Raw genomic sequence first — 26,691 nt, 5'->3', positions numbered from 1 at the left:
ACCATGGTGATCTAGCTGTGCGGCATCAGTTACCATGGTGATCAGGCTGTCATGCATCAGTTACCATGGTGATCCAGCTGTCCTGCATCAGTTACCATGGTGATCTAGCTGTCCTGCATCAGTTACCATGGTGATCTGGTTATATGGCTTTAGTTACCATAGTGATCTAGCTGTGAGGCATCAGTTGCCATGGTGATCTTGCTGGTTAAAACAGATCCTCCTTCAGGACACTAAAAACTCACTAGACCTGCTGACAGACCAACTCCTCTCTGGTAGAGTCCAGAGAGTTGAGCTCTCTGGACTCTACCAGCACCAATAAAAACAGAGACATGAGCTCATTTCTTTACTTCTATTTGTCACATTTACACTCAATGGTTGGTCCACCAGTTCAACCACTCAGAGCAGTTACACTGGAAAGTTCACTTTAAGGCACATTTAAAGGTGATTTTTGGTCTGTAGATACAAACAAACCTGTCAACAAAAACACAGAGATTTACCTGAAAAAGTCAAGAGAGAAAAAACACACACAACACACACAACACAGACATGCACAGAGAGATAATACACATACACACACAGCTTGTTTTGTCATTCAACATCTGTCATCAATAATCAACTCGTCCAGCAGTCAGGTGACCTCGTTCACAGGATCAATAAAGTCTTTGGTACCAACAGCTCAGATAAGGACACTTAGAGACACAATAATCAATCAGTCAATCAATCAAATAGTCCATCAATCAATCAATCAATCAAGGATGATTTACAGCGGCGATCAGTAATCAGTCAAGTGGACATTAATCCTGATAAAAGATTTATCAAAAGCTCAAATTATTGTCTTTTTGCTGCAATCGAACGGCTTTGACTATTAGAGACGATCAGTCAGGTTTAATCAATAGTCCAATGGTGTGTATTGATGAGCTACGAACACACAACGGTCACACTTTGGTTTGAAGATGAAAATCACAGAACCATCGATCGATTCACAGGTTCAGAGGATCCCAGCTGCTTCTGATTCTGACCTGGTCAGCTGCATGTTTACACTGTTTACTGCTTGTTTACTTTCTGTTTACTGTCTGTTTACTGCTGGTTGGCTTACTGTTTTTTTAGTTTGTTTACTGCGCTTGTTTGTTTATTGTTTGTTTGTTGTCCTGTGGTCCAGAGCTCCAGTTTGTTGACATTCAGTTTGGTCTTCACATCATGTTGGTCACTGAGACACTGACTGCTTTGAACCAGTACTTGAGCGATAAACAGAACAAAAACCAGAACCAGGACCAGACAGTGCTGTACTACGAAGCAGGATTTGAGGTTACCGTGGCAACATTGGGTTTTCTGTGCGACCACAGAGGTTGACTTCTTATCGAGGTTCATCTCCATGGGAATAGACGCTGAACTCCTGACCTGCTTCGGAGCAGATGATGCTCCAGGTAACAGATTAGACAGAAAAGCTCCTCCTACAGAACATCAGCATCTCAGATCCAGCAGAGCTCCATGTGCAGTGAGTGACAGCAACAAACAAGATTTGTTAGAGCTGTATAATCCTCAGACACTGATTAAACCATTAAAACTCTACGTATGTTGGTCTTGTAAGATTTGCAAAAGGCCTATTTGTTCATTCAAATTATGTTCCTGTTTTTATTTTTTCCTCGGTCCCAAAACCGTAGTCATGTTGACTTGTGCCCTAATAATCTGGTAATATATTGAGAAGTTAACTTAGCTGCTGCAGCGATGTTTAAAATCTTTGCGTTTCTGTAATATAACAGTTTGTTCCTTGCTTGCCACTCTGATGCTGGTAGACGTGTCCATGTCTGTGATTGGTCGTTTGTTACTAACTCCGCCCCACATCCAGGTTCAGAAACCCCTGGTGACTCGCTGATCTGTAAACCTGCTTCAGGCTGATCCTGACTGTTGTTCGGTTAAATTAAACCAGATAATGAAAAGATAGCCTGGATATGATGGACTGGCTTCGTAGTGCAGAACTCAGGACCTATAACCAGGACCTGAACCAGGGTTAGGAGCTGGATCAGGAGCTAGACCATCACGAGAACACAGACTTGACCAAGGACCAGAACCAGAATCAGAACTAGATGTGAACCCATCCTGTGTGTTATCCAGAACCCCCACTGGTGCATCAGACCATGTGACCCAGCAGGGCGGCTCTGATTGTTTTAAGAAATAAAAGTCTGTTCAGAACTTGTTGCAGCAGCGTCTGATGCAGGCGGCTGATTGATTAGACCTGACCAATCAGAGACGAGTCCTCAAGGCCGTGCAGTCTGTTTGTGCAAAACAAGTGTCCAGCAGGTCTGGTCCAAAACCAGACTGTAAAGCTTCAAGTGTCAGAGGCACCATGTGGTTTTCACTGCAGCAGTCCAGCTCCCGGATCCTGGCCTCTCTGGGCCCTTCAGGGCTTCCCCACGTCCACAGTGATCTTGGTGAACAGGTCCAGTTTGTCCACGCTCACCACCCTGTAGGACAGAGAGTTGATGCCATCTTTGTTCATGGTCTCTCGGGTGTGAGCAATCCGGTCGAACCTGCAGCATCAAAACACAAAAGTCTCAGAATGCAAATGCACAACGGGACACAATGAAGCACAACACACATCTGAGTCACACTTTACTGATAATTCATTAGGGTCCGGCACCTGGAACTGGCTCCAAAGTTCAGGTTATAAAGGACTTGTTTAATTCTAGAGCAGTGTGATGTTTTAGCAGAGAGAGAGGTGCAGCATCAAGACTGATGGAGAAAATACAGTTACTGAAAGAGGAACTTAATATAGAATATATTTATGGCATTGTTTATGACGTCCTTGTATTTCAGAACCTCAATGTAACATTTTTAAATGGACATCACAGAGTTAATAAATTGTATTGTCCTGTTGGTTTCTTAACAAACACCTTCAAGTAACAAACACTGCGACACAACTCTGTACAAGACTTCACTGTTGTTACCATAAAGCAGCCCAAGGAAACACAACCACTGGTTGCTACGGTTGAGATTACTATATATCCAGCTCTGTTTCTGCTGCTTATATTCATCAGTGATAAGAGGTTTAATTAATCCTGAGCAGGAGGATGCTGCAGTAACATGAACAGACTCTTAATTGTTGTGTAACAGCAAATGCAACACAGACCGTCACAAATTATTCTGCTTATTGATGCTCCTTACAGCTGATTAAACTAACTATATCATACGTGCAGCCACATTTATTAGTATAAAACATCCCTGAGATGATCAGTCACTGTCTAAGGAGAGTATCATCAACACTCTAACCTCCTGTTTAACAGACAGGACTGGATGTTTTACCTCTGAGGGTTCGGCTCGTTCTGCTTGTCTCTGTCATGTCGGATCATCCGGCACTTTCCCACCTCTCCACTGGCCCTGGAGATTGACATGCCTTTAGACGCCAACCTGCCGACACAGAATGAAGCTCCTATCAAAATCCTTCAACGTCTAAAGGCTGCATACAGCACACAGAAAACACTGGAAATCTAAGCAACATGTTTCCTACGGGTGTTCACACAAACCCACAAAGTAAGAACACAGGTTTTCATGTGTGATTAAGGAAATGTGTGAAAAATGTAATATACATATAAAACTGCTGAAAGTGGTAGATTATAAAATATCTAAGAATATATGTATTGAAAATTAACAAAATCACCAAAGCTATGAACAAAATGTTTAAAAATGTCAGAAAATGATTATCAAGATGAACAAAATATCCAAAAGCCTTCACAAAATGTATAAAAACCTTTAGTAAAATATGAATAAAGTTTTTCAGAAACTAATCAAATAACAAAAATATTAATTAAATATTACAAAAGCATTTAAAAATGTAAACATTAAAAAAAAATTCTTTAAAAATCTGAGGAAAAAATAATCAGCAAAATATCTACAAAATGACGAAAGGCTACAGGTGCATTTGAAATGAAACCTGTCTGACAGTTGTCAACCAACAGACCTGTGTAGAGCTGATTGGCAGAAACCATTACCTGTTGTAGATATCGTCGTCCTCCCCTCCCCAGCCCCAGTAGTTGTTGGGGAAACCATTGATCTTCAAGTACTGTTCTTTACTCATCGACGACACACCACCAAAATACTGATTGTAAGGTAACCTGCAGGAAACACATGAGCATTACATCCGTACACAAGATCACGTGTCAGACATCACCTGTACACAGCATCACCAGTGTGTGTACCATGCTGAGCTAAGAGTTACCCATGTTTTCAGCGTGTAGCTAGGTTAAGCTAACGGTTTCCCATGTTTTCAGTGGGTATGTTAAGTTGAGCTACCAGTTTCTACTGTTTTCACTCCATATGCCAAGCAAAGTTGGCAGTTTCCCCTGTTTTCAGTCTGTATGCTTAGCTAAACTAACAGTGTCCCTTTATTTGTTTTCTCGTTTCCAGGGTTTGCATCTGCGTCTGGCAGATCACAAAAGGACTCCGTCACTCTGCCTTCTCAAGAAACTACTTTACATACCGGACATTTTACATTCTAACGTCATTCATTATATCTGTGAACTCATTTGCACCTACTTACGTTCATTCTGTTTGTTTGCACATTTCTGTATCATTTGTATATTTTGTTGATTTTTCTTTCTATATTATATTTTCAATATTTTTATCTTCTTATATTCTGTGTTGTCTTATTGTTTACCCCTTTGTTAAATATCCATGTTGCTGTAACAAGAGCGTGTCCCTCTGGAGATGAATAAAGTCAGCCTATGTCTAAGGTTTATGCTAAACTACAGTGCTGTGAAAAAGTATTTGTGCCTCTACAAAAATCTTCTGTTTTTGCGTATTTCTCACACTAAAATATTTCAGATCATCAAACTAATATTTATATGTATTGAATATTTTACAGAGATAAATGCAGTTTTAAATGATGATTTATTGAAGATTCATTGAAACCCTATATCATTCCTGTGAAATACCTAATAACTGGAATAACTGATTGGTCTCTTGGCAGCAACAACTGCAGTTAAATGTTTGTTACAGCTTGTGATCACTCTTTTACATCATCATGCAGAAATTCTGGTCCACTCTTCTCTGTAGAAGAGTTTAAATTTGGTCACATTAGATGGTTTTCAATCATGAACTGTCCTTTAAGGTCTTGCTATAGCATCTCAACTGGATTAAAGTCCAGACTTTGATTCGGCCATTCCAGAACCTTCATTTTGTTCTTTCTGAGCCACTCAGAGGTGAACTTTCTTGTGTGCTTTGGATCTTTGTCTTGCTGCATAAACCATTTGTGCTTCAGCTTTAGGTCATGAACTGATGGTGGATGTTCTCCAGGAGGACTTTCTGATGGAGAACAGAATTCATGGCTCCATCAGTGATAACAAGTCATCCAGGTCCTCCAACCATCACACTACCACCACCGTGTTTCACTGTTGGTATCATGCTTTTCTTGTGGAATTCAATATTTGCTTTACACAAGGTGTAACGGACCCATGTCTTCCACAAAGTTCCACCTTTGACTCATCAGTCCACAGGATGTTATCCTCAAGTCTTGGAGCTCATCCAGATTTTTTTTTTTTTTTTTGCTGATGCCAGAGAAGCCTTTTTGTTCTTTATCAGTACTAGTTTGATCCTTGTAACTCTCCCATGGATCCATTTTCACCCAGTGTTCCTGATGGTAGAATCATGTAGACAGATCTTAACTGAGGCCAGTGAGGCCTGCAGATCTTTTGATGTTCGTCTGGGTTCTTTTCTGACCTCCTGGATTACATGCTGACGTGCTCTTGGAGAAATGTTGATTGTTGGTCCACTCCTGGAAGGTTCTCCACTGTTTCATGTTTCTCCATTTGTGGATAATGTCTCTCACTGTGGTTCTCTGGAGCACCAGAGCCTCAGCAATTGCTTTGTAACCCTACACACTGATGAATGTTAATGACTTTGTTTCTCATCTGTTCTTGAATCTCTTTAGAACATTGCATCATGTGTTGCTTTGTGAGACCTTTTAGCTACTTCACAACGAAGACAGGTTCTATTTAGTAAAGTTTAGGTTCAACAAGTCTGGCAGTAGTCATACATGGGTTTGGCTAGTGAAATTGTCAAATGAATTTGGTCATTTGGTAGATTGCTAACTAAGAGGGCAATTACTTTTTCAGGTAGGGCAAGATGGGCTGGAGAGCATTTTTCCTTAGAACTAAAATCATCTAAAAACTGCATTTTGTGTTTTCTTGGGTTATCTTTGTATTACAATAAAATTACTTTGATGATCTGAAACATTTAAGTGTGACAAATATGCAAAAATAGAAGATATCTGTACATACTTTGTCACAGCACTATAAGCTGGAAGTTTCTCTGTTTTCAGTGTGTTTGCTAAGAAAGGATAACTGCAGGTCAGCCGTGTTGTGACACCAATACAACAACAGGAAGTAAACGCCAGCTGCTTCAGACTTCCTGACAGGAAACTGTACTGTGAGTGTCGACAGGAAGCTGGAAGTGAGCAGCATTTCTTCCTCTGTGGTGTCTCCTGACAGGAAGTGAACTTGGCGCTAACAGAGATACTGTTAAACTGCCATAAGTATGTGGACATTGACAGACCTGCTGAATGTGACTTTTACTTTGTGAGCTGTTTTCTCAAATACCTTCTTTTTTTTATTTCCCTGACAGCTGGAAACTCAACACATTGAACATGAAAAACCTGTCGGATGGCGTTTCCCCCTTTTGTTGCTCTTCAACATTAAATCATGGTCAATTTAATTTGGCTTTTTTGACAAGAATGTACAAAAACCAACTCCTGCCTGTCAATGGTAAAACATATTGCTACAAAATAATGTCAAGTAATTAAAACTATAACAAGTAAAATAGGTGATCGCCTGAGTATTCACCCACATCAAGTCAGCATTAAGTAGATGCACTTTTGGCTGCAGCACTGAGCTTGTGTGGTTGGTCTCAATCAGCCTGAACATCTGGACGCTGCAATTTTACCCCATTCGTCTTTGTAAAACTGCTCAAGTTCTGTCAGGTTACAGAGAAATCGTGAGTGACCAGACCTTGTCAAGTCGAGTCACAAATGGTCAGTTGAACTGAGGTCTCGGCTCAGATTTGGCTACTCCAAAACATTCACCTTGCTCTCTAAACTATTTATTGCAAACAAAATCTTATGCAAAGTCCCAGTTCCCTTGCAGACTACATCAGTTTATCCTCCAGGATTTTCCTCTGCTTTGCTGCATTTGTTTTATCTTTTACCTTTACTATCCCTCCAGGGCTTGCAGCTGAGAATCATCCCCACATCATGATGCTGCCACCACGCTTCACGATGGGGATGGTATGTTTGTGATGATGTGCAGTGCTCGGTATCTGTCCAAACATAGTGTCTATTCTAATGGCCAAAAAGCAGAGTGTTGGTCTCATCAGACCAAAGACCCTTCTTCTATTTAACTTCACAGATCCCCATATGCCTTCTGGTGAACTCTAGTCCAGTTTTTATAAGAGCTTTGTTCAGCAGTAGCTTTCTTTTGCCACTCTCCTATAAAGCTTTGACTGGTGAAGAACCGGCAACAGTCGTTGTACATACAGTCTCTCCTATCTCAGCCACTGAAGCTTGTAACTCCTTTAGAGAAGTCATAGGCGTCTTGGTTTCCTCCCTCACTTATCTCTTGCTTGCAGTCACACAGTTTTTGAGGACAACCTGCTCGAGGCAGATTTACCCATGTTGGTGTTACACACCTCCCATTTATTAATGATGGATTTAACTGTACTTGAAGGGAAACTGAGTAACTTGGAAATGTTCTTGTATCCTTCCCCTGACTTTTCAACAACCTCTTCACAGTTTTACAGAGTGCTCTTTAGTCTTCATGGTGTGGTTATACCCAGGAGTACTGATTCATCAGTGACTGGACCTTCTAGATACAGGAGTCTTTATACTACAATCAGTAAGTCACATTCACTACACTGAGATGATCTCCATTTCACTGTGTGACTTTTGCAGCAACTTTCTTCACCTGTGTTGAATGAGGTGAGTCACTTTAAAGGGGGTGAATACCTATGCAATCACTTGATTTACATTTTATGTGTTTTTATTTCTCATTTTTTAATGTGATGATGGCCTCTTGACAGTTTGAAGTTCAGGTTGTAGGAGTTGCTGTTCCTGTTTAAAATTTTATTAATGACTTTTGTGCCTCTACAGGCAGTAATGGATTCAAAGTCAGGTCAGCTTTTCTCATTTTACTTGACCAATTTTTAAAATTAAAATTCATTCTTGATGTTATTTTATCTGACTTCTTCTGGAGGCTTGAGTCTGTCATGATGAACTGCATCCGATACCTCGTGTCTTTCTGTAGTTTTGGTTTATTGTGAGTTTCACTACAAAACAGGAAGGAAAAGACCTACAAATGAAAATGTGAATAAAGCAGGTGTCTGATTTCTAGTTTCTATCAGCTACTTCATGCCTTCCTTTCATAGCAACAGCAGAAAATTGAAACAAGCTCATCTAAAATGAACACTGTTAAATTCAAACAGGGCAGGGTCGTCTCACCTGAAGCCAAACTTGTCCATGGACACGGACAGGTGTCGCGGTTGGCTGAAACACCTGTAGGTGTTGCGGTCGTCCATAGGGATGAGGTCGACGTCGCTGAACACAAAGCAGTCATAGTCGTATTCCTTCAGAGCCTCTGTATAGCCCACATTCAGCAGCTTCGCTCGGTTGAAGATCTCATCTCCATCCTGCAGAGATGAATGGACAGACAGATGGTTATCCCAAGCTCAGTGAAGTCAGATTTTATATATGTATGTATGTACACACACACACACACACACACACACACACACACACACACACACACACATATATACATATATACATACATACATACATACATACATACATACATACATACATACATACATACACATATACATATATACATATATATATGTATATACACATACATATACACACACACACACACACACATATATATAGTGTCAGTTAAAAGTTTGGATACACCTTCTTATTCAATGGTTTTTATTTATTTCAATAATTTTCTATACCATACATTCTCACTGAAGACATCAAAACTATGAAAAAACACATATGGAATTATGTTGCAAACAAAAAGTGTTAATTCTTCCTCTGTTTTATATTTTAGATTCTTCAAAGCAGCACCCTTCAGCTTTGATTACTGCTTTGCACACTCTTGGTATTTTCTCAGTCATGAGGTAGTCTCCTGGAATGGTTTTCCAACAGTCATGAAGGACTTCCCAGGGGTGCTGAGCACTTGTTGGCTGCTTTTCTACAATTCTACAATTTCATCTATCAGACACTTTTATCCAAAACAACGTACACCTGAGAGTGGATACAACACAATCAAGGATCTAGTCAGGAGAAAACAACCTGGACAAGAGCCATGAAAGAAGTTCTAGTGTGGTAATAGGACCTTGATGCCTACAGGCAGTATGGGAGTTGATAGGAATTACTTTTATTTATTTCTGTCTGTCAGGTGTAAAGATGTTCAATGAGGAGCTGGGTTTCAGTCTTTTCTTAAATACTGAGAGGGACTCTGCAGATGGAATAGAGTTTGGTAACTCGTTCCACCACCGGGGAACCACAGAGGAGAAGAGTCCAGCTATGGACCGGCCCTGTTCTGGTGGTTGGATCAAAAGCCTTTTGCTGGCTGAGCGTAGTGAGATGGAGGGACTGTAGACCTGGATGAGAGAGTTCAGGTAGGAGGGAGATGTTTTCATTGTGGTTGTGTATGCAAATGTCAGTGTTTTGAATTTTATGCAGGCAGCAACTGGAAGGCAGTGAAGTGATCTGAACAGCAGGGTGACGTGCTGTTTCTGCTGTTTCTGCTGCTGCTTGCAGCAGTTGATGCATGATGTTATGAGAGCCTGGTTTGCATGTTCAGATAGGAAGGACCTGATCCTCCTGATGTTGTACAGAGTGAATCGACACAACCAAGCAACAGAGGACACATGAGCCTTGAAGGTTAGTTGGTCATTGATCATGACACACAAGTTTCTGGCAGACTCTTAAGTATCTCCCTGAGAGGTAGGACATGAACCAGCGGAGGGAGATCCTGAGATGTCAAGCTCAGTGAGTGTCAGTTGGTGGTTAATCACGTCGAATGCAGCTGATAGATCAAACAGCAACAGAACTGAAGACTGTCCAGCAGCTCTAGTAGAATGCAGTGATTTTCCTTCACTCTGTGGTCCACCTCATCCCAAACCATCTGGATTGGGTTTATGTCAGGTGACTGTGGAGGCCAGGTCATCTGACCTAAGCAGCACTCCATCACTCTCCTTCTTGGTCAGATAGTCCTTCCACAGTCTGGAGGTGTGTTTGGGGTCATTGTCCTGCTGAAAAATACATTATGGTCCAACTAAACTTAACTGGATAGGATGTCATGTTGCTGCAGGATACTGTGGTAGTCATGCTGGTTCAGTGTGCCTTCAGTTTGGAATAAATCCCCAAAAGTGTCACCAGCAAAGTACCCCCACACCATCACACCTCCTCCTCCATGCTCCATGGGAACCATGCATGTAGAGACCATCCATTCACCTTTTCTGGTCTCACAAAAACACAGTGGGTGGAACCAAAGACCTCAGATTTGCACTCATCAAACCAAAGCCCAGATTTCCACTGTTCTATTGTCCATTCCTTGTGTTTCTTGGCCCAAACAAATCTCTTCTGCTTGTTGTTCATCCTCAGTAGGGGTTCCCTTGCAGCAATTCCACCATAAAGGCCTCATCTGACCAATGTCATCTGAACAGTTGATGAAGAGATGTGTCTGCTACTAGAACTCTGTGAAGTATTTATCTGGGCTCTAATCTGAGGTGCTGTTAACTTCCCCTTTCTGAGGATGGTGACATTAATCAATGATAGAACATATTCTGGTTTGTTTAACACTTTTTTATGTTTACTGCATAATTCAACATGTGTGCTTTTATAGTTTTGATGTCTTCAGTATTGATCAACAATGTAGAAAATTATTTTAATAAATAAGAACCATTGAATGAGAAGACAGACAGACAGACAGGCAAAAGTTTGGACACATCTTCTCATTTAGTGTTTTTTTCTTTATTTTCATGACTATTTACATTGTAGATTCTCAATGAAGGCATCCAAACTATGAATGAACACATATGGAATTATGTAGTAAACAAAAAGTGTGAAATAAGTCAAAACATGTTTTATATTTTAGATTCTTCAAAACAGCCACCCTTAGCAACTGATACATTTCAGGTTTGTGCTGAATAGTGAAGAAACCGAACAAACCAACACAAAACGTTATAAATTCAAACTCTTTTTACTTTTCAATCGTTCGCCTGCTGATTTAGTGGTTCAATTAATAGTTAAGGGTTAGTTTTACAATCAGAGATCTGAAACACCATTAAATCGAATAGTCCTCTGATGGTTTTCAAAAAAGAGTCAGCAGTTAAAGAAGAATAAGAGTGAACAGGGTAACCGCAGAAACGTCTAATCTCTCCCCGAGTCACTGTGAATTACACAACAGGGGAATCTCCTAAATTCAGGCTTATAATCACCCCTTCTCCAGTCATATTCCCAGTATTTCACTGCAGTAAACAACTGCCCAGTTACTAGACAACCAGCATCTGCTCTCAGGTGTCTTTATTACCTGCAGAGTGTTTCATGTTGCTCTGCCTGCTGCAGCTTCTTTAGCCTCATGGGACACGTTTGTGCATGTAGAGCAGAAATGCTCCTTCACAAGGACGGCTTCTGTTCACAGACAGTGCTCTCTGTGCACATATCACATGCCAGCTTTTCATGTGCATGAGTCTTGAGAAAATAAAAACACTAAACAAAATGTCTGGAAAATGTCTTGAAAATCAGAATAATATTATCGGCCTGTCTTCATATCCTCAGAAGCGTCTGGCCTGTCTGGACATATCTGCTACTCTGATGACATTATAAACACTAAAAAACAACAGAAATAAAGCTACAGGTGTGCTGGTTTGTTCCTAGCCCAAGGCTCACAAACGCACAGGAAAAAGCTGCACATTCAATGATAGAAGTTCAGCCTGATGGCCGAGGCTGCTAACATCTGCATTTTATAATCAGAAAATAGAGTAGCTTTACAGAACATTGTCTTCAGTTCCTCCTGCCATCCAGACTCTTCCTGTCTCATCCGAATGTATTACATTCCTGTCCTGCTGCATTCTGCCACATTTTATGGCCAGCATGATTTCCTTCTGATTCTGACGCATAACCTTTGCGGCAGAAGATGCGTGGTGCATGGTGTCTGGGCAAGTATAAACAAGCTTGAGCTACACACACAAATAATTTAACACTGCAGATGGTGGATATTGCTTCATGTGTAAGTTGAACAGCAGAGTATTTGCTCTGATGAATAGTCAGAAACAAACACTTAACAAAAACTGTATTGAAAATTCAGGCCCCAAAGTAGAAACTCAATGCAAAAAAAGTGAATCCAGCTGTGTGTTTCTGACACACAAGTTAGAAAAGCTGTGATCATGAAACTAAACTCAGTTCCCTCGTGATTTCCAATCAGCTTAACTGCATAAACATGGTTCTAAAATGAGCTGTGAACAGCAGAACACTCTCAGTTTTGGACCTATGGTCTGTGTTTATCTCCATGTCTTCATAATAGCTCCACGTGGAAAAAAATTGCCAGAGCAACAGAAAAATATGATTATGAGACGTCACAAAGATGAAACAGGATCCAGGAAGATCAATGAGCAACTAAAAGTCAGTTAAACACAGTCGCAGCAGTAATCAGGAGGTACAGAAGGAGCCACGGTACCACTAATCAGAGCTGCAGTGGTCGTCCTCCTAAATGACTCCACAGAGAATGAACTGCTTTCACAATGTAGCTGTGAAAACCAGACAACAGCTGCTTCAGACTTGGTACAGGGTTATCAGTGGAAATCAGAGTTAGTGTGAAGCTCAGACAGTGTGAAGGACACTGCAGAACATCAACTTCTATGGACAGAGGACAAGAAAACAGCATTTGTTGCTGTTCAGAGCAAAATTTCCAGATTAAATTTTGGTAAATAATGGGAAAAGAAGCCTGATGAATGTTAGGAGCACATTCTTTGGTCAGATGAGACCGAGATAAATTTGTTGCTTTCAGACGGAGTCCAGCATGTTTGGTGTGAACCTGACCAGGACTACCACAGTGAATGCATAGTCCTGCCAGTGAAGCACAGAGGTGGGAGTCTGATGATATGAGGTTGGATGAGTGTAAAATGTGTTGGATAGATGATATTTATAGATGCACCATGAATGTCTGTGGATACACCAAAATACTGAATGACAAGATGACTCCCAGTCTGCAGAGGCTTGAAGAAAAGGAATATTCCAGCATGAGAACAAAATCACATCAGAGTTTCAAAAACTACAACCTGCACAAGTATGTGTCCTGACTTGAATTCAACACAATGCCTTTGGGGTAATTTAAAGAGAAAGGTAGAGCTGTCCTCCATGCTGAGGAGGATTCAGTATATCATCAAAGATTAAGGTGGACTTAGAAAGTATTGAAGAAATCAAAAATTTGTATGTCAGAAACGAAAGGTGGATTGGTTTTTGTTGCAGACTTCCTACTGTGGGTCCTGAATTTACTACTACTACATACTGTATAATGATGCAGGGCTTGAAAAAGAAAGAGTACATGAGCATATTGTTGGGGTTTTGTTGTGTTTCAGCAGCTTCGGTTTGTAAAGAGTCCTGCTTGTAGACAAAGAGGTTAGTAAAGTCTGACACAAAGCCCCTTCACCTGAAAATATGTCTGTCAACTGTGTGATGTGTTCACATGGAAGAAAAACAGAAAACGGTAGCAGCAGGTAGAAAAAAAAGAGAAGAAAGAAGCCCGTATTACCAGTGTGACCCCCGCAGCCAACACCAGCTGCTATTGGCCGAAACCAAGCTGGGGGGCGGGTCTCGGCGTCTCCAGCGACCACAGCCATTGGTCAGAAATGCCTGACATGCAAAGGGAGGGGTGAGGAGAGGGAGGAGGTAAGAGAGGCAGAGTGAGGAGGAACTAATATAAAGGAGCAGGTGGAGGAGGAAGGACAAGAGAGAGAAGAACAACTGTGAGTCACTAACAAACAAACAAACAGGCAAACAGCAGCAGAAGAACAGCGTACAGAAGCAGATGAATGTTAATCAGTGAACTCCATGCAGGTCGTATTTACACTTTAACACGTGACCACGGCTGCACATGTCGGCTGCCAGACAACACACGCTTATCTTATCACTGTTTACAAGACTCGAGGTCTTCAGTTTGCTGTAACAGCTCCCTGGGTAGCAAAAACACTCAACAATCACTTTCATTCTCCATGAATCTGTCCCAATTAATGTCCACTTTATTATTAAGGGTCTGCAGATACTAAGTCCTACTGTCAGAAAAATACTTACTTATTGTCCAAAGATTATCATGAAAAAGTCTGGAAAAAAATCCCCTAAAGATATTGATTAAATAAATTTTAAATTTTAAAAAATACCTTAAAAATATAAATAAAATACCTGGAAAAGACCCTAAAATATGTCCTAAAAATATTATGAAAATGTCACAAAATATTATGAGAACATAGCTGAAAAAATGTCAGAAATAAATAATAAAATAGCTGAAAAATGTCCTAAAAATATTATGAAAATGTTAGAAAACATTATGAAAATATAGTTGAAAAAATGCCAGATAATATTAACAAAATAACTAAAAAATATTCCAAAATTTTTAACCCTAAAAATGTGAACAAAATGTTATTTAATGACTTAATAATAAAAATGTCTGAAAAATCACTCACTTGAAAATAATGAAAAAGTAACTAAAAAATGTCTTATAAATGTTAGTAAAGTTGCCTTTAATATTCATGAAATGCTCTGATAATATTAATAAAATGTTCCTCATCCAATTAGGGTCATTCAATATTTTGCATCTGCTGAATCCCAATCTGATGCCTGGATAATACACATTTTGAGTAGATTAAAGTTAGTAAAATCAACCCAATGAGCGCTGTGGGGATTCAGCTAGTAATGGGCACCATGACAAAGACTTCTGTGGAGGTTGATGACCTCCAACCAGAGCTTAAGTGTTTAAGGCAAACTGGGATCAACTGGGACAGAGTTCCTGCATCACAGTGACATACTGAAGAACAAACCACGTGTTTGTTGAGTAAAATAGCAACACCAGCTCAGAACAAATGTCCACTGTGATCAGTTTGTGTTATCAATTAATTGATTCATTGATGATGATGCTGATTTAGATTTTTTTTTCCATAGTAGTATCCCTTGTGTCCTACTACAGATGAGACAGAAAAAGACCAATTAAAAATGCCTTGATCCTGATCTTTAAATACATTTATGATTTTTAGTAATTTTCCTTGCTGTAATAATTAAAGTTCCTTACATAATCACATCTTCTGCTGCACTTCGAGTTTTAAGAATTTAAATCGGACAATTTGAAATGCTGCTGCTCCTGTTCTACTTTTAAACTCCAGGCTTATTGGTTTAAATTGGTTTTAGTCTGGTTGAGGTTCAGTCTTCACTGTGCTGATCTTCCAAACACGTGAGCAGAGAAAACAGACAAATGTACAGTTCTCTAACGCTTACAATTATTTTCATGATGAATCAATCAACTGTTTGGTCTCAAAACTGTCAGAAAACAGTGAACAATGTTGATTAGTCTTTCCTCAAATATTTTGTCCACAACTCAAATTAGTTCAGCTTACTGTCATAAAGGAGGACAGAAATCAGAAAATATTCACATTTAAGAAGCTGAAACAGCAAAATTTAGGTTATTTTAATAAAAAAAAAAACACTCAAACTAAAGAAGAAATTATCAAAATAGTTGGAGATTTGATTTACTTGGAGGTTGAGTTCAACTCAAGTCAATTTTATTTATATAGTGCCGATTACAGAACCCATATGCCTCTAAATTTATGCTGTATTAACATAACATAAAACGTTTTGTTAAAACTCTTTCAGTATTACAGTTTGAAGTTGCAACTACTAAATCAATCAAGATTAAGACAAAGAATTTTCTTCAGTTACTCAAAACCTGTGTAAAATGACTCAAAAAAGTTAAAAATTACCTGAAATATTCACATTTCAGAAGCTTCACAAGTCACAGAATTTTGGCTAATTTTAATTAAAAACTTAGTGAAATTAATTAACTGATAAATCTATTTTCAGAATAGCTGGGGATTAAAATTAATAGCTGATAACTAATCGATCAATGGCTGCAGCTCTATATACTGGGTGTGGGTATATGATGCGCAGCATTGATTTGCAATCACAAATCCATCCATTGATCATCGGTGTTTATCTGCACGCAGACTGATATTAAATTAGCTGGTATCGGAATGGTGTTTGCCCCTTCTAATGGAAAAAGGAAACTCCATAAGAAGGTACAGTCAAAAGGTTACAGGTAAAGTTGCAAATATTAATTGATTATTCACCCAGTTAACAATTGCTAAATTAATCTGCAACAGTTCATGGAAACAGTCTAAATGCTGTGATCGCAGCTTCTTAAATGTAAATATTTTCTGGTTTCTTTCTTGCTCTATGACAGTAAATTGAATGTCTTTGGTCAAAACAAGACATTTAACAAATACTGATATATATTTTTCACCATTTTAAAGACCCAACAGCTGAACGATTAATGCAGAAAGTAGATCAATTGACAGTGCAAATTCAGTTTAGCTGCAGCTGTAGTTACAGGCTGTCTGTTTCACACTCGTTTCACAGCTGTTGTGCAAGTATCAGGTCACCAGAGTTCAGTTTATCAACTCGGGTGATAAATTACAGCCCACGCAGTAAACACTAACTCTGTGTGATCTTTATGTCTTTGTAATCTCAGTGTTGTTTTCATCGACACACCTTCAGCTATTAGAAGCTAATCATGTCCTGTAACTTCACAAAGGCATGTACAACTTTGGCCTCATGGCTCACCTGAAGTGACACACTTGTGTGGCAAGCCCTCCTGACACTTAACAGGAATTGCTATCAAAAATGTCAGTCACTGTGAGGAATGGTAGTTACACTGTGACTAGTCAGTTTTTTTATTCCAGATATCTACGCCATTGTGACCAGTCAAACCACAGTTAAGAGATCTCTGTAATTCTGTTTGCACTGTGACATAAACTTGTCTAAAAAAATTCCAAATTTTTCTAAAGACAAAAAATATCTTTAAAGTGACTCTGAACTTTGTGCAAAATAACTGAAAATCTGTCCAGTATGACTCAGGAAATGTACAAAAAAAAATTACTTCAAATTTGCCTAAAATGACAAAAACCCTCCAAACGAACTGATAGTTATTTAAAATTAGTCAGACTTGTTCAAAATAACCAAAAATCTTTCCAATAAAAATGACTCAAAACGAGTCTACAATGACGACTTGATAAAAACGACTTGAAAGATGTCAATTGACTCAAACTGCAAATTAACAAAAAAATTGTCTGAAATGCCTCAAAAGTTGTTCAAAACAAATTTAAACCAGCACCAAATTACTCACAAAAACATAGTGTAAAATTACTTGAAACCCGGTAAAAATAACTTTGAATAAATTGCCCAAAACTTTGTCAAACTTGTCTAATATGAGAAAAATGGCTGCAGTAGTATACAGCATGAGAACGGATTAAAGCAGGTGACATATTTTCAAAATAGATAAAAGCCATAAATGTTCAAAATTTGGGCTCTGGTAATTATTCAGACGTGACTTCAGAAGTTGTCACCGTTACTGGTCTGCCCCCCCAGAGCTGACACCATGGTGACGTCACAGCGTACCTGGTTGATGACGTAGACTCCGTAGTCCAGCTGCTGCCTCTGCAGGATGGGGTGCAGGTAGTACAGCCAGTACTTGAGGTGTTCGTCGCGTTTGCGGAACGGGATGATGATGGCGACCTTCTGCAACGCCTTGCAGTCTGTGGGCCGGAAGCGTCCGCCTGGCTGCACTTGGGGGTTGTCCTTCTTTATCTGCTGCAGGCTCACGGGGATGTTGAATTCGACCCGCAGAGGACCCACTGAGGACGGAAAACACCTGTGAGCCTCAACATCTGATGCTACAATACACAGACACACCTGAAGTTGACTGCAGCTGGTTTATTACAAACACCAGAACATCAGGGACACTAAGGCTGCAGACAATAAAGTCAGACAGACAGAGGAACTAACCGATGAAAACATCAGGATTTTACAGCTGAATGCAAATCAGTCAGTTTGGCTGTGTTGTATTTAAAGCTTCAGTTTTGCAGTGGAGTCTTGTGTATTTACAAACCATCAATCTATTCATTGATTAACTGTCAACTATTACATTTTGATTATCGACAGACTTACATTTTTTTCAGGGCTGATATTGATGCAGATTATTAGTAATCAGGAAAGACCAATAACTGATACAGAGGGTCCTCGGTTTACGACGTCATCGACCTACGGCATTTCATCGTTATGTCTGAACTTGTTACGTGAAACTAGCTGAGGAGCGGAGCGGATGAATATGTCGTCAAGTGGCGCTATAAGACGGCTTTGTTTCCATTATCCAGTTGTATGCCACCTTGGACCGCACTACATTCATTAACTTTTTTGCGCTTCATTATGGCTCCCAAGCGTAAGTCAGACTCTTCTGATGCTTCGAAGAAAAGGAAAGCCATCTCCATGGAAGTGAAATTAGATAGAATAAAACGTTCAGAACAAGGCAAAACACAGACGAACATCAGCCAAGTTGTAAAACAGGCCAACATATTGTAGCAACCCTCTGTGATGAATGAGTGAGACTTTATCTAGTTCTCTGGTGGTTTATTGAACCTTCACACAGGCTACTGTGGGTCGTAGCCAACACCAGAATAACTACAAAAACCCCATAACTTAGCTCCAGAATTAGCCGCTGTTCCCAGCTCCACACACACACTACTGCTGACTCTCAGCCAATCAGAGGCGAGCCAACCGAACATGGCACATTCACTGACATTAGGTAAATCTTGAACTGAACAATAAACACTGAAACCTCAACATCAACAACAATATCAGTCCGTTACAATATTCTGTTATCTTCTTGTAAAATGATTCCTACATGCATGAAAGTCATTGGTATTCATGACTTTTCTGAAGAACTGATCATATTGTCATGCATGGCATGGCTTTGTTTACATTATCACCGGACTCCGACTTCCAGTGAAAATTGAATTGCGTAGAGTCGTACAAACAGAACCCTGATGTAAGATGAGGACCTCCTGTACTCAGAACTGGTATACATTACATGTAATGTTTTAACAGCATGAGATGCCAGGAAGCTGTCATTCAGAACTAGGATTCTTCATTAACAGGTGTGACTATAAATGAATATGTAAAACAGAAATAAGAGATCCACTGAGATTGAGCAGTTTGTCTCCTACTGTTATGGTGGCTGTTCTTCTGTATTTTCACAATCTTTTACCGTTTTATCACTTTTATTGCTCACTAAGGCCCAGATCTTTAAGCATTATTAAATATTAACTTCCAGACTCTGTTTCAGGTTAATCTGTGACTGCTCTCTAACTTAGCCGCTAGCTGTTAGTCGCTATGAGAGAAGCTAACTTCCTGGTCAGTGGTATCGGCTTGTGCTTCGTTTAGTTTTTGCAGTCTCTGCTTTAGAGACATTTCTGAGACCAGAGTGACAACACAGAGAGAGAGAGAGAGTGAGAGGCTGCATCAGACCTGAAGTAACCTACCGGTATGTCATTTATCAATAATTGATCTGTAAAAATACTGATAAGGATCACTGGAAAAATGCCAAATAGCAACCACGATAATCTGCCTACCCCTAATTTTGATATATTTGTACAGAATTTGGTTTGAGCAAATGGCTAATTTTTTGTGAATTTTAAAATAAAACGTGAAATTAAGTGATTTTGATGAAACAGCAGGTTCTCGGGCTCAGAGGGTTAAAGAGCTGCTCTATTTGTTCAGTTAGACAGGTTTTATGTTGGGATATTCTTGAATAAATCCTGTGTGTTCAGTTTTATTGCTGCTGAACGGATGTGTGGACAGGAAACGTCATCCAGCACAGTCTTCAGTGTGTAATCACAGAAATATTTGAATCTCATTAACACGCGGCCCATTTTCCAAACAGAGCAGCTGGATCTCAGTCTTCAGTCTCATTCTTTACTTTGACAGTAAAACCACAGAAACACGTCTGCAGAGTTTTTCTGGACGTTTCTGTGACCTGAACATGTCGAAGTCGCAGCGACCGGACAGTCCGAGTCCACAGTCCAAAGCTGTGTGATGACGTGTGAATCTGAAACAGCAGCAGAGGAGCAACCCTCCTCAGTTTTCTCAGTTAAACACCCTGTTGGAGTTGCCTTCAGTTCCTCTTTTGACAGCCATGAAGTGAAGCAAACAGTTATTACAGGGAGTATAGGATGGCTTTAATAACCGTCTGGGTGATTTACTCCAAGCAGCATGCCGCATCTGAAAACAGAACATCTGTACTTCTCAGTGTTACATTTGCTAAAAATCCATTTTTGATTGTTATAGACTCTGAGGTAAAACGTTGAGGGAAAAATGTAGTCTACTTCTGCCATTCATCAAACCACCTCAGAGCTAGTTAGCCTCACTCAGGAATTTACTGCCACATACCACCACGGTTTTAGCTGTTTTGATATGTTACTAGACGTTTTGATGATTTGTGCTCACATTTTTGACATTTTGGTGAAGTTAACATTCAGTTTTTTGACAGTTTGGCAGGTAAGATATATGTTTATATAGTTTCAGTATGCTTTTGACAATTTGGCAGGTAAGATACATGTTTATATAGTTTCAGTATGCTTTTGACATTCTGGTATGTTATCATTCAGGTCTTTGACATATAGATATGCTGGTATCCAGTTTTTTGACATTTTGATGAGTTAAAATCCATTCAGAATGAGCAGCTGTCTTACAGTCCACTGGGTTTATTTACTTTCTTGAGCTTCTTCTGCTTACTTTAAAATGTCACAGTCAGGTGTTAAGCTCACTAAATGTTTTCCTGTTGGCTGCAAGAGTCCTCATGCATTTCCAGCATCTGAGGAACTAAACACCCAGCGGATTACTGTTACTATTGATGTAGTAGCACTATTAGAATCCTTAGCGTTAGCACATTGTGTGGCTAACGTTAGCTTTAATCATATGTCCACAGGTCAGACCTCTGTGGAAACTGTGGTACTGAGGGACAATCAGAGATGGTGGAGACTAAGTTAAACCAGTAGACAAGGACTACGTGGGTTACTGTGCTTTCATATCACCTATTAAGCTTCAGTTCAACCTAAACTCATCTGCTGTTTAAATCGGTTATCTTCCCTCCTGTTCTCTGTGTTCACATAAATTGCATTTTAATACAGATGAATACCCAATAAATCTGTTCTCATTTACATATTTTCTGTTTCTGTTTTCAGACAGTAGAGGAAGCAAAAAATAAAGACTGAAACACAGACTATTCAAATTACAATTAAGTTAACCAGCAATATTGATTTTATAACATTATCTGACAAAGTCACCAAACAGGAGTGAAAAACAACAGCTGCCTGGATCTGATAAGGACTAGTTACTGCATACCGCACAGATTTCTGACATCCAATGATTTATGTCATAAACAGGTTTGAGCTTATTTGGAGTCAGAAAAAGGGAACAAAAACTTCACCAGCACACTTCGATATTTATATTTACACTCTCACACACATGCACACGCTGACTGAGAATCTCGTCAAGATATTAAAGTCACCTCAATGCTCGCTTTTTATCCACTTTCTTCTTCCCTGCTACGTTGTTAGTGCTACTACTGCCACTGTTGCTGCTGGTGGTGATGGCTCCATTAGCTTGGTTACCCAGAGGTCTGTTTGCAAAGTTCAGGATGAATAAAGTTTGACTGCGAAATCAGGCACATGTAAAAGAAGGATGATTGTATTAACTTGTAACGGCACAACAAACAGCCTCCAGTCATGTTGTGATCAGCGCTGCTGGACATGTCCACATCTGTCTCAGTGACAAAGACAAACATCTGGTTTCCAACCAAATGTCTCCTCAGAGATTTGTAACAATGTGAGCTGCTGCTTCTGCAGCCTGTAACTCCTCCCTCATAGCAAGCTGCTACTGAAGAAGAAGACAGGACAGAAACCTGAGCTCAGACACAAACCATGAAGAAGGAGGAGGAGCGTCCACTGAGCCTTTCATTGGTTGACATCTCTCACATCTGGAAAAGGCTGAGGAAGCATTCCAACAAACAGACCTACATCCATGTTCCCTCAGTGTTCAGCCTGAAGACACGCTGTTAGAGTGAGGAGACGACCTCCGGATCCCAGCTGGATCACAGCTGGGCATTAAAGAGCTCACTCTCAGTGTCTTCACATCTGGACACAAACACAGCCCAAACTACGAGAGGTCAAAAGTAACCAGACACTCATCAGCTTCACTCAAAACATGTCAGCAGCAGGTCTGAAAAGCATGTTATCAAAAAAATTCCTCAAAAACAGAAACCAAACTGCAGATTTTCACGTTTCTGATGGTCTGTGCTGCTCCATCAGAAAACATAACCAAATCCGTATTTTAAAAAATCCCTTTAACGTACATGGCTCATGTTGAAATTCTCCAAAAATAAACTGTTCACTCTAACCAGATTCAGTAAATAAAACAAACCAGTAGACTTCTAGGAAAGCAAAACCTACTGAATGAAAACATAAAAGCACCATGACGCAAAAACAGTATAGAGAGGAGAAAGCTGTTGGAAGTTACATTAAGCCTGGTGAAACATCTTTCTACGGTTTATGGGCATGGGAAAGTTTGTCAATGCTATAAAATTGAAATAGTTAAGTTTCTTATACTACAGATACCAAATTATCTATAAATATCTTTACTATAGATACTTGATAGATTCTATAGCAAGTGAAGCCTCCATTTTTCCAGTTTTGGAAAAGTGTTGAACATGTTGATTCCAGGTTTTTAAAATTGTTGTAGAATAACTAACCAAAGTCTGTCATTCTAGCATTTGAGTTCTCTCTCCTTCTTCATGTTTGTGCCATTTCCAAAGAGGTGCAGAACTTTAAATTGCAGTGAAAAATTAGCTCACACTGACAAGAAATGAGTCGACGATGAAGAAATGTGAAGGTGTATCTCTCTAACACTCTTGTGTCTCTGTCCTGATGTAAAGCGGCACAAAATGCAGCTTTAACGGAGATGCCAAAGGAAGCGTACACATACTTGTGGTCACACAGCTCTGCAGCTTACACTTGCAAACATCATGTGTCTCCACTCAATAATTAAAGGTATCGAGGAAGCAGCCAATTAGCATCTCATCATCATAGTCTGACTCTGAACACAACTAACATGGTGTTAAACACAGGACAACAGCTAACTGAATGCTAAGTGGCACAAAACAACCACAAAGTTCTGTTTTTTAAAAGATTTTTGATATCTCTGTTTATCGCTCCATACATCAGAAACACTGTCAACAGACTGTCAAAACTATATTGTCTTCATGTTTTTGGAGTTATGTGTAGTATGAGTTAGGCCAGTGGTCCCCAAACTACGGCCCGCGGGCCGGATACGTCCCGCCTCCACATTTGGTCCGGCCCCTTGAACAATACCAGAGACGCATTATGATTTTTTTCAGTCTGGCCACGCGATCTAGACTAATACACACATAGAACGTGACATTCTATTCCACCCTTCTGCAGTCTAGACTCGCCCCTGTCAAATAAAACGGAACAATGGCGAAAAGGTTAGGTAAGAGAAAAACTGATTCAGAATGCAGGGTATTTAACCTGCAGTGGACAAACGATTATTTTTTTTGTTCAATGCAAAGAAAAGGCTGTTTGTCTCATCTGTCAAGAGCCGGTGGCGGTATTCAAAGAATACAATCTGCGCCGACACTGAATCCCGTCACAAAGACAAGTATGATCGCTTGCAAGGCCAAATACGAGCAGACAATCTCTCAAAGCTAAAAAGTGGACTGTTAGCTCAGCAGAATACATCTGTACGCCAAGCTCAGCTGAACCAGGCATCCGTTCGGGCCAGCTTTCGGGTTGCTCAACTGATAGCAAGCAGCGGTAAACCTTTCACTGATGGAGAATTTGTCAAGAAATGTTTGAATGCTGTCGCGGAGGAGGTGTGTCCCTAGAAGAAAGATGTCTTTAATGCCGTGAGTCTGTCGGCGAGTACAATCACCAGACTCATTGAAGAAATCGGGGGTAATGTATATGCCCAGCTGCAGCAGAAAACCAAAGAATTGGACTTTTTTTCCATTAGCACTGGATGAGAACACGGACATGCAGGAAACAGCGCAGCTGCTCATTTTTATTGGTGGAGACTTTTCATATGAGTCATTTAAGTAAGAGATTCTGCTCTGACAACTAAGCTGGACTTTTACCTGTTAAGATTGTGCACGGCACAACAGAAAGTTAGTGTTCCATGGACTTTTTTTCTGTGAAGAACCCAGAGAGGGTTATTTGGTTATTATTTATTTCACAAATAGTGTTATTTATTTCCTGGCTTCTTTTTCTGTGAAGAACCCAGAGAGAGTTATTTGATTTTTATTGATTTCCTAAATAGTGTAATTTTATTTCAGAAATAGTGTTATTTATTTCCTGACTTTTTTCTGTGAAGATCCCAGAGAGGGTTATTTGGTTATTATTTATTTCATAAATAGCATTATGTATTTCATTAATAGTGTTATTATTTATTTCCTGACTTTTTTTCTGTAAAGATCCCGGAAAGGGTTATTAATATTTGGTTATGTGTGGCTTTCTGGAAAACAATAAATGTTTACGTTTAGGCACCCCTGTGATCGTGACACTTTTTCTGTTACAAACTGACCCCGGCCCCCCATCCGAGAAGGGAAAAGTTATGTGGCCCTCACAGGAAAACGTTTGGGGACCGCTGAGTTAGGCTGTGAATGAATAATGAACAAACCCGCTGAACCTTTGACTTTAATCTGATGAAACGAATATAGATTTATCCAGTGTTCACATTTCTGTTCTGATATGACTGCTACTGTAGGTAGATAATACCTCATTTGCATATTTAAACAATAAATGTCATGAAGCGTAATACATAAAATAACTGTCTTAACTGTCTTATGTGTTGCCCTGCCAATTCATTTATTTCTTGAGCATTGCATATTTAGAACTTTTGTTAATATTTTTAGAATTTTTGGGGGGAATTGTATTTAAATTTTGTTTTCAGGCATTTTAGAGAGACTGTTTTGGCATTTTATTTATTTAGAGTTCTCCTGTGTTTTATTCATTTTTGTAGACACTTCTGGAAAGTTTTATTAATATGTTTTGAACATTCTGTTAATATTTTATGAGTCTTTCTAATATTTGTGATATTTTTTCTTTTAATATGAATTATTAGACATTTGTGAGACATTATATTCATTTTCTTGTAATTGTCCTAATATCGTTTATTTGTTCTTATTGTATTTCATCATTTCTGACATTTTGTTCATTTTCTTAAATTTTTCAGACTTTTTAATAAAATTGTTTGACACTGATGTTTGTGTTTTGTTTTTTTGTTTGTTTTTTTAAAGAAATTTGGGGATTATTTAATTTTTTCTTGACCATTCTGCTTAGAATTGTAAGGTTTTTATTATAATTTTTTTTTGTATTTATAATTGTCAGATATATGAGACATTTTATTCATTTTTAATATCTCTCCTAGTAACTTTTGATTTGAAGATGTTTCTGACATTTTGTTCATTTTCTTAAAATTTTTAGACTTTGTAGTGAAATTGTTTGACATTTATGGGTTTTTGTTGGTTTTTTAAAAAAGAAATTTTGGGATTTAAAAAGAAAATTTGGAACATTTTGTTTAGAATTGTAAGGCTTTTGTTGTTCTTTTTCATCGTATTATTAATTGTCAGATATATGAGACATTGTATTTATTTCCAGGAGTTTTACTATTATCTTTTGACATGTTTTCGCGCTAGCAGTATTGATTAATCAGCTGGTCAGAGCTCTGAAGTTGATCGGTAAGCAGTGAAACCCTCCCTGAACCAGTCTTACCCAGCAGAGGAGACGTCTCGGGGCACTTGTCCAGCTCTTTCTGCGGCTCCCGGACCCCCTGCTCCTCCTTCGGCTTGGTTCGGGAAGTGAACGCGCTGGTTGTGAGCTGGCCGGACGTTGCTGTCACATTGTGATGGAGGGACTGCTGATTCTGGGCGAAGGCGAAACGTAGGTCCAAGGAGCGGACGTAAAAGAAGACGGTGACGGAGATGTGGAGGAAGCCCAGCAGCACCACTAGCTGACAGGTCCGGTGGAGAAGGTTGAAGTTCACGGCGGAATCTCCGGGCATCCTGACCCCGGAGCTGTCGACTCGAACCCGGCAGAGGTTGTGAAAATTGCGGAGAGTGGAGCTTCTCTGTTCCCGAACCGTTAGCTGCTTTCCGCCTCCATTTTTTAAAAGTTTGCTGAAAAGGTGTCGCCGCTGAGGTCCGGTCAAATGAAGGCAATGATCCCCGGAAAGAAGCCGAAAAAAAGAGCAGAGCGTCGGAGAAAGTTTGATAGCAGTTAGCTCAGTTAGCTTCCTCGGTGTGAAGTAATGGGGAGAGCTAACCGCTATACGGTTAACGGCTCGGGAACTCTGTGTCTCCGTCAGCGGGCTGCTCGAAAAAAAGGCGGAGAAACGTGAAAAGTTCCACAAATGTCTTCCCACGTCTATCTGCGGGTGACTTTCACCGGTTTTCGACAGAAGCTGCTGCCGCCTGGGAATTTAGAGGTCTAGAGGAAAGTCACTGTAAGTCGCTCAAGTTTCCATCCGCC

General features: G+C 39.7%; 1 protein-coding gene across 1 annotated transcript; it reads right to left on the bottom strand.

Moving 5' to 3' along the window:
* Positions 1-330: 330 nt before the first annotated feature.
* b4galt1l (DP-Gal:betaGlcNAc beta 1,4- galactosyltransferase, polypeptide 1, like) lies at positions 331-26,691 on the bottom strand. The gene is made up of 6 exons (XM_023295718.3): positions 25,936-26,691; positions 17,714-17,949; positions 8,483-8,670; positions 3,987-4,109; positions 3,301-3,405; positions 331-2,528 (listed from the first exon to the last, which is right to left on the bottom strand). Exons 1-6 carry the CDS (start codon positions 26,222-26,224, stop codon positions 2,399-2,401), a joined length of 1,071 nt encoding a protein of 356 aa, XP_023151486.2. The 5' UTR covers positions 26,225-26,691; the 3' UTR covers positions 331-2,398.

Source organism: Amphiprion ocellaris, chromosome 13 (assembly GCF_022539595.1).
Source record: "Amphiprion ocellaris isolate individual 3 ecotype Okinawa chromosome 13, ASM2253959v1, whole genome shotgun sequence".
Classification (NCBI taxonomy): domain Eukaryota; kingdom Metazoa; phylum Chordata; class Actinopteri; family Pomacentridae; genus Amphiprion; species Amphiprion ocellaris.
This window is presented reverse-complemented; position numbering and strand designations above follow the sequence as displayed.

Excerpts from the sequence above, each read along its gene's own strand:
- b4galt1l (XM_023295718.3), bottom strand. The coding sequence starts at position 26,224 with ATGCCCGGAGATTCCGCCGTGAACTTCAACCTTCTCCACCGGACCTGT. Across the intron at positions 17,950-25,935 it reads CGAGACGTCTCCTCTGCTGG|TGGGTCCTCTGCGGGTCGAA; the intron begins GTAAGACTGGTT and ends TTCCGTCCTCAG. Across the intron at positions 4,110-8,482 it reads ATGGACAAGTTTGGCTTCAG|GTTACCTTACAATCAGTATT; the intron begins GTGAGACGACCC and ends TGTTTCCTGCAG.